The 15027-nt window shown below is 49.4% G+C and overlaps 1 protein-coding gene across 1 annotated transcript in view; it reads right to left on the bottom strand.

The window, feature by feature from the left end:
• Positions 1 to 1035: 1035 nt before the first annotated feature.
• COL4A1 (collagen type IV alpha 1 chain) overlaps positions 1036 to 15027 on the bottom strand; it is a 137177-nt gene continuing 123185 nt past the window's right edge. Inside the window, exons 44-52 of the mRNA XM_057707669.1 lie at positions 14305 to 14377; positions 13484 to 13555; positions 12337 to 12465; positions 11248 to 11346; positions 10168 to 10380; positions 9090 to 9267; positions 5430 to 5544; positions 3213 to 3385; positions 1036 to 1369 (exon numbers count right to left, since the gene is read on the bottom strand). Coding sequence (XP_057563652.1) covers positions 1288 to 1369; positions 3213 to 3385; positions 5430 to 5544; positions 9090 to 9267; positions 10168 to 10380; positions 11248 to 11346; positions 12337 to 12465; positions 13484 to 13555; positions 14305 to 14377 — 1134 coding nt within the window. The 3' untranslated portion in view covers positions 1036 to 1287. The remainder of the gene's footprint in view (positions 1370 to 3212; positions 3386 to 5429; positions 5545 to 9089; positions 9268 to 10167; positions 10381 to 11247; positions 11347 to 12336; positions 12466 to 13483; positions 13556 to 14304; positions 14378 to 15027) is intronic.

The raw sequence follows: 15027 nt of genomic DNA, 5'->3' as shown, positions 1-15027 counted from the left end.
TTTGAATTTTTAAGAAATACACATTTAAAGAAATTACACAAAAGGCCTTAGTAGTCTTAAAAACGTTTTGGAGACTTTTAGTGAAATGTCATTTCAGGCATAGTGGTCCAATTTTGCCCTCCTGCAATCCATCCGCTCCCCTGCTGAAGTCTGAATGCAACTCACGAAAAACCAAGGAAGCCGCCTGAATGTGCTCCCAGGTGAAAATACTGCTATTCTCATTCAACAGAGCTGTTTCTCACACCAGGCTGCAGAATGAGGGCCACTCATAAAATGAAGGCCTTTTTAAGGTTGTTGCTTTGAAGTCAAGTCATTCAGTTTGTGATTAGTGTTTAAAACCCTGAAGATATTTCATACAGAATAAAAACAAGAAGCTCAAAGTACATGTTTCCCTGTAATAGACACCATATCTGTGAACCTGGGTTTGGTTTTGGCAACACCCCGTTTTTGGTTTGGGGGTGAACAATGAAAACTGGTGTTTCACATTCAATACCCTAGTGTTTAGAAATCCCTGTTAAAGGACAACACAGGCTTTTAAAGGAAGCAACTATGTCAGTTTTATTTTAACAGTGGAAACGAAACTACAACTTGACCTGCCTGATTGCTGACATCTATATAAATTACTAAAATATATATATATTTCATTTCTGCCTACTTTGGGGACCATCTTTATTCTACAGGAAATCCGTGATTTCTGCAAAAGCAGCTGCATAGTACCACACAGAGCAGAAAGACCGAAATTTTTCTTTGGTGGTGGGGTGGGGGTGGGAAGACAGGGCCACAGGGCCCGTCCTTCCACTTGGAGGTTCCAACCATCGGCTTTACAAGACTATTATTTGTACAGACCAAGGGACCTGAATTTTGAAACAGCTAGACAGTGATATGAACAGACATTTCATCTGGGGGGGAGGGGGGGAATGGATCCATTATAATACAAGAATGCAAACGGGCTTCGCCCAGAATGGAAGGCCCCGCACCCCTCCTAGCACCCTTTGGTTTTCTGATGGGTCTCACTTCACACATCAGTGCACCGGACTGTAGAAAAGACATATTTTTTATTTCATCAGAAGTGGGCAGCTTATCGTGGTCTTGGATTCTCCTTCAGCAAGTAGAGGCCAACGAAGCAAGGTGTGTTAGTTACGCAGATCCCTATCGGGCACCTTACGGGTTTCATACTGGACAGTGAGGTACACAGGATATACTTCTAGAGTTCGTTGCTGTTAGAAGAAGAAGGAGGGAAGAGGGAGGAGTAGCACCATGTTGTGACGTAGCTGAGGGCTGGCTTCGTTATGTTCTCCGCATGCACACTTGACAGCGACTGACGTGCGTGCGCAGCTCCCCAGCCTTCAAGGTGGATGGCGTGGGCTTCCTGAAAGGCAGCACGGAAGCCAGCGTCACTGCATGGCTCAGGCCAGCGCCTCGACCCTCCCCCCTGTCAGAGACCCCCGAGGGACCAGCCCGGGACGGACCCGGACAAACAGGGACCAGCCTTCACCCTGCCTCTGAGAGGGTACCACGCTGGGGGCATCCCACAGCCTCGGTAACACCCGCGAGTTATCATCTGCATCCCATCCTTGGGCCAGGACGTCAGTGATGGGCCCGGAGCACAGGGTGAGTGAGGGCACAGCCAGAGTCACCCACGTCTGTCTGACCCCACAGTCTCAGCCACTCCCCACCACAGACCCTGCCTCCTCAAGCTATAGGTTAACCCTCTGTTTCTCTTCTCAACTCAATTATAAACGCCCCCTGACTAAGAAGATGTTCTTCTTCTCTGTGACGCTTCACACACATCCTAAGTGCTCCTTAAATCACTGCTGCGTGACGGAATGAGCAGCAGGTCTGGAATTACCAACCAGACCTCAAAACACATCGCAACTTTCGAAAGATGTTCATGCAGGTGGTCTGGTTGGAGGCCAAAGAGAGGGGAAGACATTTAATGTCCCAAATGCTTCCTTGATCCTAGGAATTCTGTTCTTTGACTGTTGGAGAAATGAAGTCTGAACTAAAATGAGTACTAATCAACTCTTATTCAAATTAAAGTAGCCAAATAATAAGAGTATCTTGTCCTAAAATGGAGGTGGCTTACGTTAGCAACTTTGGTGAAAATCCTAGTGCCCCCAAGTTATTTAAATTAATGGGATCTTACCTAGTTTTGTTTAAGAAGGCCTTTTAGTTAATTATACCAGGCTGCTGGTTTGGGAAAAAAACAACCATGTTACCTATTAACCCTACAACGGGCAGCACCAGAAGCTGGCGCTCCTCTCCGTAGCTGATGGTCAAATTCTATCTGGAGAGTTGACGTCAAGCTCCCAGTGGCCTGAAAAGTCTCGTGTAAGCTACCAGTTAGTCAGTATATGGTACTTTTTTGAGGCTTAAAAAATTACAAGTAGTGACCATGTTGCTTCACCGGTATGATGTAAGCTAGAAAGAGACAGGGTCATAGCAGAGGTCCACAGAATTCTCTCCGAACAGGTAGAGACAGAAAGGCTTCTCTCCAGGGCCGAGAAGCACTTATCTGAGGGCCCGAACAGTCACTGTTCCACCCCGTCGGTGCCCAGCGTGCACCCCAGGAGGGCTGCAGCTGGTACTAAGTGCCAGACAGAGGCCTCATTATGTGTTCCCATCCAGGACAGACCGGGCACCGCTCCAAACTAACTTCGAGGTCAGCGGCCACTTGAGAGCGCGGTTTTAAAGGTGAAATTTTGGTAACGGAAAAGAAAGACACAGGCCTCCCTATCCATCTCGGCTGAAATTAATTTTCCTTTGTGCAGGCCTGGAAAATCGTCACTGATAACTCCCAACGTGTGTGCCCCATTCAGCATTTTAAACCATGAAAACCAAGGCTGTGGACATTCTCTCTCCCTGCTGGTGGAAGGTACAATGGTTTAAAATGCTCTGTTTGAAGATTTTAGCTGTCTACATGATGCTGTCCTGGATTCACACTGAAAAAATGAAAAATGACTTTTTCTCTTTGCAGGTTCTTCAGCAATGAAAGAACTAAGGCTGTCCCCTAAGCTCCGCCTTTGAAAATGCTCTTGGCTATCTGCCTGCGTAGAATGGAGTCTAACCTGCATTCCTCCCCGTGAAGGAGCCTTCCTCAGGATGGGGGCAGGACCAGCTTTGGGACCTTGCACTGGCTCACGGGTATGGGTCACGGATGATTGAAAATAAAAGCCACCAGGGGCGAGGGTGGGGGGGCAGGGGGCACTTACTTAAACATCTCGTTCCTTTCTATCGTGGCAAGCCAAAAGCTGTAAGCGTTTGCATAGTAATTGCAAGTCCCGCGGCCGTGGCACTCGATGAAGGGCGCGCTTCTGAACTCCTCCAGACAGGACCCGGGGGAGGCCAGGGCTTGGCCAGAACCTTCGGCACCGGCGCTGGTGTGCTGCGGGGAAACGGGAGCCGTGAGCCAGAGACGCCCTCCCACCCCAGATGGGGTTCCCTGTCCCCAGGGAGGAGCCAGGGTGCTCCCTTCTAGAAAGCCACGGGACATACTGGCACCCACACACCCCATGGCCACACGCCGGGCACACCCAGCGCCAGGAACCAGCCGACCACTGCTCCCGGGATGGGAGATGAGTGGTCCAGCCTCACTGGCATTAAACAAACGCTGTCCTCACTCTGTTCTTCTTGGAACACGGAAACCTCTTCTAACTTGGGGTGTGAGATGACAGCCAAAATGAGCAGAGGATGTTGGGACCCACTGATGTGACATCAGACTTTTGAGACAAAATTATACGGGATCATCAAAATCCTGCATTTGCTACATTAGGTGCCACGTACCCTTTTATAAGGTAAAGAAAAATGATGCTTTTTTTTTTCTTTAAGAAAAAAATAAGAGGGAAAAGAAAGCTACTAGGGAACTGTTTGTTCAATTGTGTTGAAGTAGGACCTACTTGTCCTCAGAAACCAAGACACAAAATGAATGACATACAAATGTAAGATATGACCAAACCTCTCCATACAGCTATTACAGGCACGAGAAAAGCGAAGTCTGGAAATTTAGAGCCATAAGGGACCTCTGAGGACAAAGCTAACACCCTCGATTCCCAGATGAGGACCCCAGGATTCCAGAACATTTCAGATCACACTCCCCAGGCAAAGCTGAGATGAGAGAAGGCCTCTGCAGGCTGCCAGACCTGAGCCCCTCAGTGTCACCACGAAGCCCCAGGCTCAGCGGCAATGGGACGCCTGTTCTCCAGGAACTCATCACTCTGATTTGCTCTTGGTTTCGAGAAATTATGGGTAATCACTGTTCAGATCTTTGTGTGACACAGGACAAGGGACGGGGAGGTGACAAAGTGCTTTCCTGAGTTCTTCACTCCCTGGCCCAAGGGCCTCTTCTGTCAAACTGAGACTCCATTTAGTATTTCTTATGATTATGGAGTCATGGGTCCAACCAGCCTTTGAGTCAAAGTTGTGTGCTTACATCACTGGGGGGTCTTGATGTCTCTACACCGTAGTTCTAACCTTTTCGGCTTTCTTGATAAAGGAGTCACAATGCACTTTTCAGAATTATCACAACAACTTGCTAAATTTTGTGGTTGCTGCAAATTCTTTGCACCTGTTGAAGCGTCTAAATGCAGAATCTTCAACCCAGGAAATCTCACGATCCCACTGGAATCCGTACACAAGCATTTGAAGAACTGCTCTCCTGGCACCTTCTACACTTGGAATCACTTACATCAGAAAAAGATAGCTAAGAGGTCATTTTCCCTGTCTATCAAACGATAAGGCTGATGATGACTGGGTTCAAAGGTACGACCTGGCCACACCTGGGAGCGTGAAGGTGGGACTGGGCTTACAGTGGTGAGGTGGGAAACGTCTGTGGAGGATTCTTTACTGGGAGTGATTCCAGTGTAACCTGACCGTCCAAGTTCAGAGCTTCTATGTAGTTAATCAATATTTTAAATTGAGGCAATAAAATAAGAAGCTACAAAGGGATCTCAAAAGGGTGTTGTGTTTCCTGCTCTAGTTGGCTTTTGGAAGGAAGGGAGCATCGGGAGTCTGGCATCTGGGGCAGCTGGGTGGTAGGAGAGCAGACTCACCACGGGAGGCGGGTGGACCCTCAGGCCCCCGACACCAGCCAGGGCCCCCACTCTCTTCCTGACTCAAGCTTCTGCTTTCGGGCTTCAGAGACTTTTAGTAAATGTGTGTCCCCCACGGGCTCGCCCTCCCCTTCCCCCTGAGAGACACTGACTCGGAATCTCAGCAGGTCATCCCAGCTACCTGCTCCCAGTACAGCCACTCCGAGGAAGAGGAGGACTCAGCGGACGCTGGACCCCCTGCTCCCCTCTCAGCGGAGCAGGCCAGGCTTCTGGGCACGCTTTGCAGGGGGTTCCAGGAGTGCGGGAGGAAGCCGGAGAGAAGGGGTGGGGTGATTGTGGGCGGCTCTTTGGGGGAAGTACGGAGTTTCCCCAAACACTTACCATCACAAAGGAGTAGCCGATCCAGAGCGAGGACCAGCCACTGGGGCACTGCGGGATCTGGATGGTCTGGCTGTGCACGGCCATGACCATGGCCGGCGCCTCGCACACGGCACACCTGGAAGGCACCGGAGCAAAGACCCTCAGCATGGCCGAAGGGAGCCCCCACCTGCTCACCCCTGCACTCTGTCTCTTCACTCCATCTTTCCGACCCAATGACATGTTTTATCAAATGGGTCAGGTGCCCGCTGCTTGGACTCTGAGGCTTGGGGCCTTCTCACTGGTTTAATAAACCTGCCACAGTATCAAAATATGAAGCTCAAAACCAGACTCAACAGTTGTCATTTAACCATCTGCTTTGGAGCAGGAAGGAAACCGGAAGGCTGGGTTGTAACAGGGACCATCTCCCGGGGCTCTGCGGCCGCAGGAAACTTCTGCGTTCTCCTTTGGGCATTTCAGCACCTTCCAGTGTTTCAGCAATGAGCGTGAGTTTCAGCAAACTCAAGAAAAAGGAGATGGTGCAATTCAAGGGCTGCCACTTTCGGAACACGGAGATTTGTTTTAAGCCCTGAATGCTCTTCAATGTAAGAAGAACATTTAGTGAATTATAGTAACTAAGACAAATAACGACCCCGGGGCTGGCCTCCTTCTGGAGACTCTCCCAGACCTGGAGCCGACACACCAGCGAGGAGACCCCACCCCCGGCCGGGCTGCTCCCCAAGCCAGGCGAGCGCGTGCTCAGCTGCGGGGGCTGCACCCGGGAATGAATGACAACAACAAGCCATGTTCTGACTCAGACCTGCTCTACTGAGGGGCCCTTTGATGGTGGGATGACGTTTTGTTGAAAAAAAAAATTAAACACCAGGAATAAAATAATTGTATTCAAGTCACCAACCGAACAGAGTGTTAAAAATGCTGATAAATGACTACAGATGGTGTCAGTAATGACACCTAGTTACGCCGGGACATCTGCACGAAAATGGATGAGGAGTGGGAAGAGGGCCGGAGTGACTCAGGCGGTCTTCCGTGTGTGCGCACGCGTGCGTGTGCTATTTTCTATTTTATTCACACAAATGCAGATGAATTAAAGGGCTCGGTGAAACAACAGTTACTGAAATTGGCCTTCTACATCTGCCACCATCTGCCTGCCAGACACGGGAGGAAAGGGCTGCACGTCAGGCTCTCTCTGGCTGGCGCATTCAAGCTGCTGCAGAGACGTGGTCTGGACCCCGTCGGTGGGTGTTAGCAGACAGAGAATCACAGATTTATTGAGCCGCGAGGTCCCTTAAAATCCATACAGTCTCATTCCCCATGTTACTTGGGAGAATCTGAGACCAGAGCGAGTTGGGTCAAAGGCAGAATTAGAACACAGTTCTCGCTCTCAAACCAGTGGTCATTCCTCCAGAGCAATTAAACAATCCGTAGTTTTGACGATTCACGTCTGCAGAAAGTCAGAAAGTGTTTAGAAAAGTTTGTGAGGGTGACAGCAGAAAAGTTGCTACTTTTTCTGCTTAAGATAAAGGATTCTGTGTTATTAACTCTTCCTAAAATTAAGTGTTAGGACATCCCCAAAGGGAAGATCTCAGAAGGAACCTATCAGTCCTGAGAAGTCATCATAAACCATTAAGTCAAAGTAACCATGGGACCTGGGTGCTCAGAGACCCGGAGGAACGGGCAGCGCTATTACAAAAGGGGATGTGAGATTAGTGTGCTTTTGGAGCAGTGGCTTAAAGGATGTGACTCGTGAGGGCACGTCAGACACGGTGTCTGTGGGTCAGTTAACAGGGAGACGTGAAAACCCCGAAATGGGCAGCACTGGGGCATTTAAACAGCTCATGGTAACAGGTCCACAGATAAAAACAAGTCGCAGGCTCGAGGCTTCCCCTGGACCAGTTTTGGGAATGTCTAATGCATCCCAGAGCCCTGCATCCCAACCAAATCAAGGTCAATGCCAATTACACCAAGACAGTAAATAGGAAACAAAAACGAATAATCATTTTCTACCTGCTGTCCAAGGAAAGCTAAACAAAAACACAAAAGTGGTTAGTTTTCCTTCTCGTGCATCCAGCGTGGTTCTGAACAAGAAAACTCTCAACACAGAGCAGCCCACAGGGACCCCCAACACACGGGAAGGACGTCTGTGTTTTGAGGAATGTCTCTCTGGAAGTCACCAATGACGCTTCCCATTTTAAGACCCATAAGATAAGTTTTCTTTCTTTTGAGCTTATTTTTCTCAGCTCAAAAGAAAAATCAAAGAACGCTGACAGGGGATGTTTTGAGGGAAGGCCATCAAAAACCTGATTTTTTCCAATAGGCATCTCCCAGCCTTTCTGGTCCAGGTCTACAGGGTACATTCTTTTAACAAGACTGATTTGCAAGGATCAGCCTTCCGCGTGCTGGAGCTGCAGACCCCGTAAGTGACCAGTCCCCTCGAAGTAGGTGGTGACCATCTAGTGACAGGTGGTCACCCCTCGGGGACCTGGGCTGCTCCGAGCACCCACCCCGTCCCCCTCCCCTCGGACTGCAGACGCCGTTCTGACAGCCTCGTGACATCTTTCCTTCCTTTCAAAAGCTGCTGTTTCTCTAAAGGAAACACAGAAAAGCTCATGCTGTTTCTCACTCTCACCTTCCCAAGGCAAACCTGTCCCGCCTTGTCATTCCTCTGATCCTTTATTATCTTCCCGTGTAAAAGTAAAATTAGAGACTAGCTCCTCCGTCAAACGAATTCATGCCTTTGCCACTTTTCTATTGCGTCTGAGTGCAGCTAAGGAAGCAACTCTTAATTAGAAGGAAAGAGGCAAAAGTAGGAAAATCGTGTGCTTTTTGGTTACAGTCATTTCAATTTCCCACTTTATTTCCTGCCAGGCAGACTCTCGGGGACCTGAAAACATACCCCAGACATCAATTAGTGTGGAAAGCACTTAATTTAGGAAGTCGCTCAAACACACGCAGTCTCAGTGGGTGCAGGATCACCTCAAGGGCGCAAAAACGGGTGGGGTGGGGGAGAACGAGAAAAGCCTTAGGATGGGATGTACGCGTTTTCATGGACACGACACATCAGTACAGTCTTCTATACACAAAGCACAGACACACAGTATGTCCGTGGTGTCATAATTTCTTAGGGAACCGCCTCACTCCCGTAGTTGAGTTCCTACATTAAGCGCCACTGAACTATACACTTAAGGATGGTTAAGATGGTACATTTTATGTTATGCGTTGTGTGATTTTATGTTATTGTTTTACTACACTTAAAAAATAAATTTTTTTTTTCCATTTCATAGGGGTAAGTCCAAAAAATATATCTTAAAAGACCGCTTAGGGAGATTATTGACGAAAGAAAAAAGCCACAGAGCTGTTCTAAAGTTTGCCGGGGACGCCAGTGACCCTTCTTGGTTCTTGACGGGGAAGGCGGCCACCCCGGTGAGTCACACAAGATACACGCCTCATTCCAAAGCCGGGCCTCATCTCACCAAGGGTTTGCATTAAACATTTTTAAGAAGATAACTGACTTTTACATCCACTTGTTGGCATGGCTGATCTCTACTACAAAACTGAGGTATTACAGTCAGTAAGCGGAACGGCAACGGAGCGAACGTTTGGGGGGGAAATGGAAACACGCAGACATAACCTTTGCCCTGACTACAAGCGGCTTTTCTGACTCACCTGCTGATGAAGGGCCGGATGTTCTCCCCGGTGATGGGCGCCATGGACATGGGCATAGGCTCGGGGGTGGACAGCCAGTACGAGTAATCGTTTCGGGAGGCGAAGTTGCAGACGTTGTTGATGTTACAGAAGAGGAAGGGCATCGTGCTGAACTTGCGCAGACAGCTGCCCGCCGTGCCTGAGGACGCAGGGAGAGGACACCGCTTAGCAGGCACGGTCCGCCTGGGCGCAGAGCGAGTGAGCTGGCTAATAAAGACCTCTACCCTATGCATCCACCAGGACGGCAATAAAAATGTTTGAAGTTACAGAAAGAAGGAAATAAATGTACCAGACAGACCAGCATGATTGGAAACGAGCATTAAATTAAACAGAAAGGGATCCGGGCCAAAGGGAGACTATCAAGAATCAGCAGGGCTGAGCAGAAACACAGCAATTCATCAGCAGAGAGAGACCTTTCCCTGCAGCTGAATTCTGGAAGGAATTGAACATGCAGCTCCCTGTACCACTGCTAGTAACTCACTGGACAGCGTCTTTCATGAAATGCAGAGCCATCTGCAACCTCAGTGGAAGCTAGCGGTGTGTGACATTAAAGCATCACCTGTCGTCGTTTCCTTAGTCCGGGAGAGGACGAAGGAAACGACGGCAGACACACCACCCTCCACTGTCTAAACTAGTGGAAGGACAGAGATCAGAAGATGCAGAGGGATCTTAGGATAACACAGACATTTTTTAAAAGAGCAATAGTAAAGCTGCTCTATTTTAAGACTAAGGAGGCAAGCTGTGAAGTGTGTACTCCAGAAATCTTGATCCTACTTGATAATTTGAAGTAGAGGTCAAAAGTTTTAGTAACTTAAACTTTTTCAAAAAGTTAGCCTTTACGTCGCCCTGGCTTCCCATTAGTAATATGGTGCCTGCTGAATGGACGGCCGTTTTACAGGGTTGGAGGGAACCAGGACTCTTTTCCTTGACTTGGTCTTGGTGACGCCCCGAACCTCAGGGCCAGAGGGAACGCAGCCCACCACCACTGAGCACCAGACACACGCCGTGAAACGGACACACCCATCCACAGACGCCTCACCCAGGTCCTGGCCGTGCGCCCGCTCGTTGCCTTGCACGTAGAGCAGCGAGTATCCGTGGTAGAGGATTTTGGTCCCAGGAGGACACTGGGGGTCGTCTATTGTCTGACTGTGCCTGGTCACGAGGAAGCCGTGATCCACGGACGGGGTGCCTGGGGGGCCCATGGAGCCCGGCAGCCCATCAGGGCCAGGCGGCCCCGGGAAGCCTCTTGGACCTGGAAGACAAGCAGAGAAGTCCACTCCTTCAGTTACAAACAGGCGAGACTCAGTACAACCACCACCTCCATCGTGCTACCTCAGCTTCTGCGCTCTGCATCCCACCTCGAGATGTTATAAGCACGGTGCTTGGTGCAAAGCAGAAGCTCAGAAAACTCGGTCCAATGAATAAATGAAATACGTGACAATATAAATATATGTATTCATACAGCATTTTGGGACTCCTCTGACGGAGGATTGTTATAGGATGATCAAAACAACTCCTTTGAAGGTAGCCTCCGAGACTCGTGGCCCAAAGCCAGCATATGGAATCAGGGCCGGAAGGAAGCTCGCGTACAGGGCATCCTCCCGTCCCCTGGGTGACCACGCCGCCTGCAAGTCTGTTCACAGGCCTCCTGCTCGGCTGGGCCCTCGGTCCACTCGGTCGCCCCCTCAGCCTTTGGCGTCCCAGCCATGATGGGACCTCTGAGGTCCTGCTTCTTGGGAAGCAGATCAACTTTAGTCCCTGGCAGTCGGTGGCCTTCTGGCCAGCACGGCACAATTATCTGCTCCCCTGGCCCTTGGCTGAAATGGAGTGTCTGAACCACAGACCCTGCGGAAACCAGACAAGACCGTCCCCACCGGCCTTCTTTCATTGACGTCTGGGAGACACTGAGCTTTGATCAGCATCTGTCTCCCTACACAGAAAAGAATGATGACAACCCTTAGCTCCTCTGTAAGATCCTACCTCTCCTAAGAAACAGACTTCTATGGAAATCGTTCAAGAAACACTTCCCTTTGCAGGTTTCCACGTGCCTGGGCCCAAGGCTTCTAATCCGAAGATGCAGGTAGAGGGTAGTGAGGTTGGGAGGGCACAGCAAACCTACCAGGAGGTCCAAAGGGTCCCGCCTCTCCTTTCTGGCCAGGGGCCCCGTCAAACCCAGGAACACCTGGAGGCCCAGGTAAGCCCACGGATCCGGTCACACCTAAGGGAGAGGAGAAGGAATCACGGCCTGGTCGTGGAGAGCAGGAAACAGGCTGTACCTTTTTCTTCCCTTTTGAAATGTCTTCTTCGGCCCCCGGGGGAAAGCACAGGGCCCTGGACTGCCGGTGGGAGAGCGTTGGAAAGCCAGAACCTGAACACACTCTGCGGAGGCAACGGCCACACGGACACCCGCCCGGGGTGCGCCGCATCGCGGAGCTCGGGGTTCTCGCCGGCTTCTCGCTGCTGTACGTTGTTATTGTTTGGCAGACAGCGTGGGGAAAGGCAGTCATGTGGGCGTAGGGAGAGATTTAACACATTTTCATTTTCTCAGGTGCCGCCCTCCTCGGCTACATTCTGGTGTCTCAGATGATGTTTAGGAACTGGGTTTATTGACGTGGGTAGTTTTGTTGTTTTCATGTGTACCGTTTATTCTCAGGTTGTTAAAGTTTCATGATGCCACCTTTCCGCTCTACATGTTTTCATTCTTTTTTATCTTGCCTCCTCATCTTTCAACAATAGCTTTTGAAGTAGGGAGTGTTTCGCCCCAGTAAGCAGAAAGATTCTAGGTCGGGGTGTCTGAGAACCACGGGGATTTGCACAAATCGTGGCCATTTGGGTAGCGCTTCTATAGCGCCGTGGAGAGCACTGAGTCCTACGATTCTAGACTGCTGTGTCCTGCAGCCCCTGATCTCCTGGCCGGGAAAGAGGATTCCCATCTCCTCGCCCATGTTTCTCTAAGTGAACACAGATGTGCTGAGGGGTCTGCCCTAGCTTCTCCTATACAGTATTTTGTTCTGACCGTTTCAGGTCACTTCAGAAACTTCATGTGGTTTTCATACACATTAAAGGAAGGTAAGAAAGTCATCTTCAGATACGTGTGGACACAGTCACCGCCCGGAGACTGACCTGAGACACGTGCAGGAAGAGGAAATCCCCCCCATGCCGGCTCCCTACGGACCCCACCACCCCCGTCCAGCCCGGTGAGTCTTACCTTGCTGTCCTTTGGGGCCTGGGGGTCCCTGAAGCCCTTTTAGACCTGCTGGGCCCTCAGGACCAGGAAGTCCTGGCTCCCCTTTGATGATATCGTATGGACCCGGGGGGCCCGGGGGGCCGGGAAGACCTGTGGGAATCAGGGCGGCCACTGGTCAGTTTCACGGTCAACATTTGGGGCAGAAACAGCTTCTGACATGAAACCCAATCAAATGCAGTGCTTCTCAAAAGTAGAATCACGATCAAAAACACCAGTAAGCAGATCCTCACCAGACACACAGGTGTCCGCACATCTCTATTCTCTAACCTAACCCTGAATCCTCAGGACCGGAACAGACCTCGGCGTCCCCAGGGTCAACCGTCCACTGCGATCTGGACGCCCTGACGGGCCCTGACTGAGGGGAAGCGCGTCCCTCCCAGGGTCCCGCCTTTCACCTGGGGAGCTCCAACACGCAAAATTAGGAAGCTTCCTCTCCCCCTTATCCGAAATCTGCCTCACTGCACACCAGAACCACTGGTCTCAATCTTTTCATGATGAATACACACAACCCTCCTTTTGCTTGACGGGTCCTGAAGTCCACGGAGCAGCTGGGTGGAGTCGGGGGCCTCAGGCCTCCTCAGCCCCTCTTTCCTCTGTTCTCTCACTCATCACACATGTCTCCATTTATCTTGTCCCCTAATAACCCTTAGTGCATTCTCGTCACTCACTTCCTCTATTGAAACGTGGTCTTGAAAACTAAAGGCAGCCCTAGAAATAAGCTTGGACCTGCAGGGACCAGGATGGGACGCAGACTCTTTGGAGCCACTCAGCACGTCTGGCTCCCTGTGGAGAAGCCAACGCGGCCCCTTTCCTATAAAGAACTCCGTACCGTCCAGCCACGATCCGTTCAGCCTGCTCGTGCAAGATGGATTTCATCCCTGATTTCTACGGCTGATTTCCGTCTGCCCTCAGAGCATGTGAGATTTTGCGAATCTCAACCGTCTCTTCCCCTCTCCCCTGGATTTATCTCAGGCACAGATTTAACAAACTTGACTTTCAGGACAAGTCATCGGTAAACATGTCAACTTAATTAGCCAAATACAGGAAAACCCCAACAAGCGGCCAAAGAATTTTCAACCGCTGTTTTCTAAAGACCAAATTCTCTTACCTTTAGTTCCAGGGAAACCTTGGTCTCCTTGGTCACCTTTAAGTCCCTGGAGGCCAGGGAGGCCTTTCTGCCCTGGGGGAAAGTAGAACATCGTCTTTGCACAGAATTTCAAACGATATCCACGCATGTGTGTGAACACACAGAAGTATATACATATATGCACATACACGTACAGATATCCTTGTGTACACGTACATATCTATATGCGTGTACACATACAATACATGCGCGCGCACACACACACACACAGTGAACACAGTTACAATTTCTGCTCTTGGAAAAAGAGCATTACTTGTAGTCAGAAGCTCTTTCTAAAACCCAGAAGTCACATTTTTCCAAACATGCAGCAAACTATAAAAGGGTGACAACCAGTGCAGAGGCGCGTGACTGTTTTTGGTCACCATCTTGTTCCCACGCATCCCCAGCTAGACCACAAGACTCCTGCAAGCTGAGAGCTTGTTCGATTCACCTCTCACTCATATGGACCTGATCCCGAAGTAAAAAATCACAGTGCCCGGAAGCCGGTAGACACCCAATAAGTATTTACTTAAAACAATAATAAATTAATGAATGGCCCAAATCCATGACCTCTTACTGAAATGCAAATGATCCACTGATTTTTAGTAAGAAAATCAGAATGTCTTTACACAGCTATGCATGGCATTCTACACATGGGGCTGCCACCCAGAAATGGCATTTTAATTTGAAGAGAACCGGATCTTGCACTGCGATCGTGCCAGGTCTATCAACAGGAAAGCACCAGGGGTTAGGGCTTCGGTGCAGGTAAACGTGTCTTCAAGCAGCATCTCCCTATGTCTTACCTTGAAACCCTGGAACTCCTGGAAGTCCCGTATCACCCTTAGCACCTGTGACTCCCGGAGAGCCACCAATCCCCTAGACACACAAAGAGAACATCAGTCGGGAACTGCTCAGCAGATGTAGGTCCCCAAGTAACTGGTAGTCAGGAAGCTGGGAACAGCCCCTCCATGTTCTGAAAGTAGCTTTGTGAACAAATGGTGCCTTGTGGTTTCTTAAAGATGTAAAAAGAATGACAAAAGCTCTACGTGTGCCTAAATTTGGGAGCTGGAAATTATAACAACTTCACTCATTCCGTCCCTTCTGTTTGTCCATCCATGTGGTAAATTCCAGGAGCAGGTGTAAATCTTACATCTCACTGTCCCCACCTCACAGCACGATGCCATGAACAGAGCTGAAACTCCCTACACAGCTGTCATGTCAACATCTCAATCTAGCAACACCAAAGAACCTTTCTGGAAAACTTTGCTCGCAACACTCAACCATAGTGATTTTTCCTTAGAACTGACTTCATATCTTGTCTTAAAAGTGCTTTTAAACATGGGGAAAAAAAACATTAAACAAAAGAAGGATTATTTTCCTTTATAATGTAATGACATTCTGGCATTTAAAAAATATTGTCTTATTTTCTAGATATTGGGACATAGTTTTCCTTTCTCAATATAAAAAAAGTTGCATTGTTTCTTACATATATTTGTTTCTTTGCTTTACCTTATTCCAAAAAGTGT

Source organism: Hippopotamus amphibius, chromosome 14 (assembly GCF_030028045.1).
Source record: "Hippopotamus amphibius kiboko isolate mHipAmp2 chromosome 14, mHipAmp2.hap2, whole genome shotgun sequence".
In the NCBI taxonomy this organism is placed as follows: Eukaryota; Metazoa; Chordata; class Mammalia; order Artiodactyla; family Hippopotamidae; genus Hippopotamus; species Hippopotamus amphibius.
The sequence above is the reverse complement of the archived record's forward strand: the minus strand, read 5'-3'. Positions and strand labels throughout refer to the sequence as shown.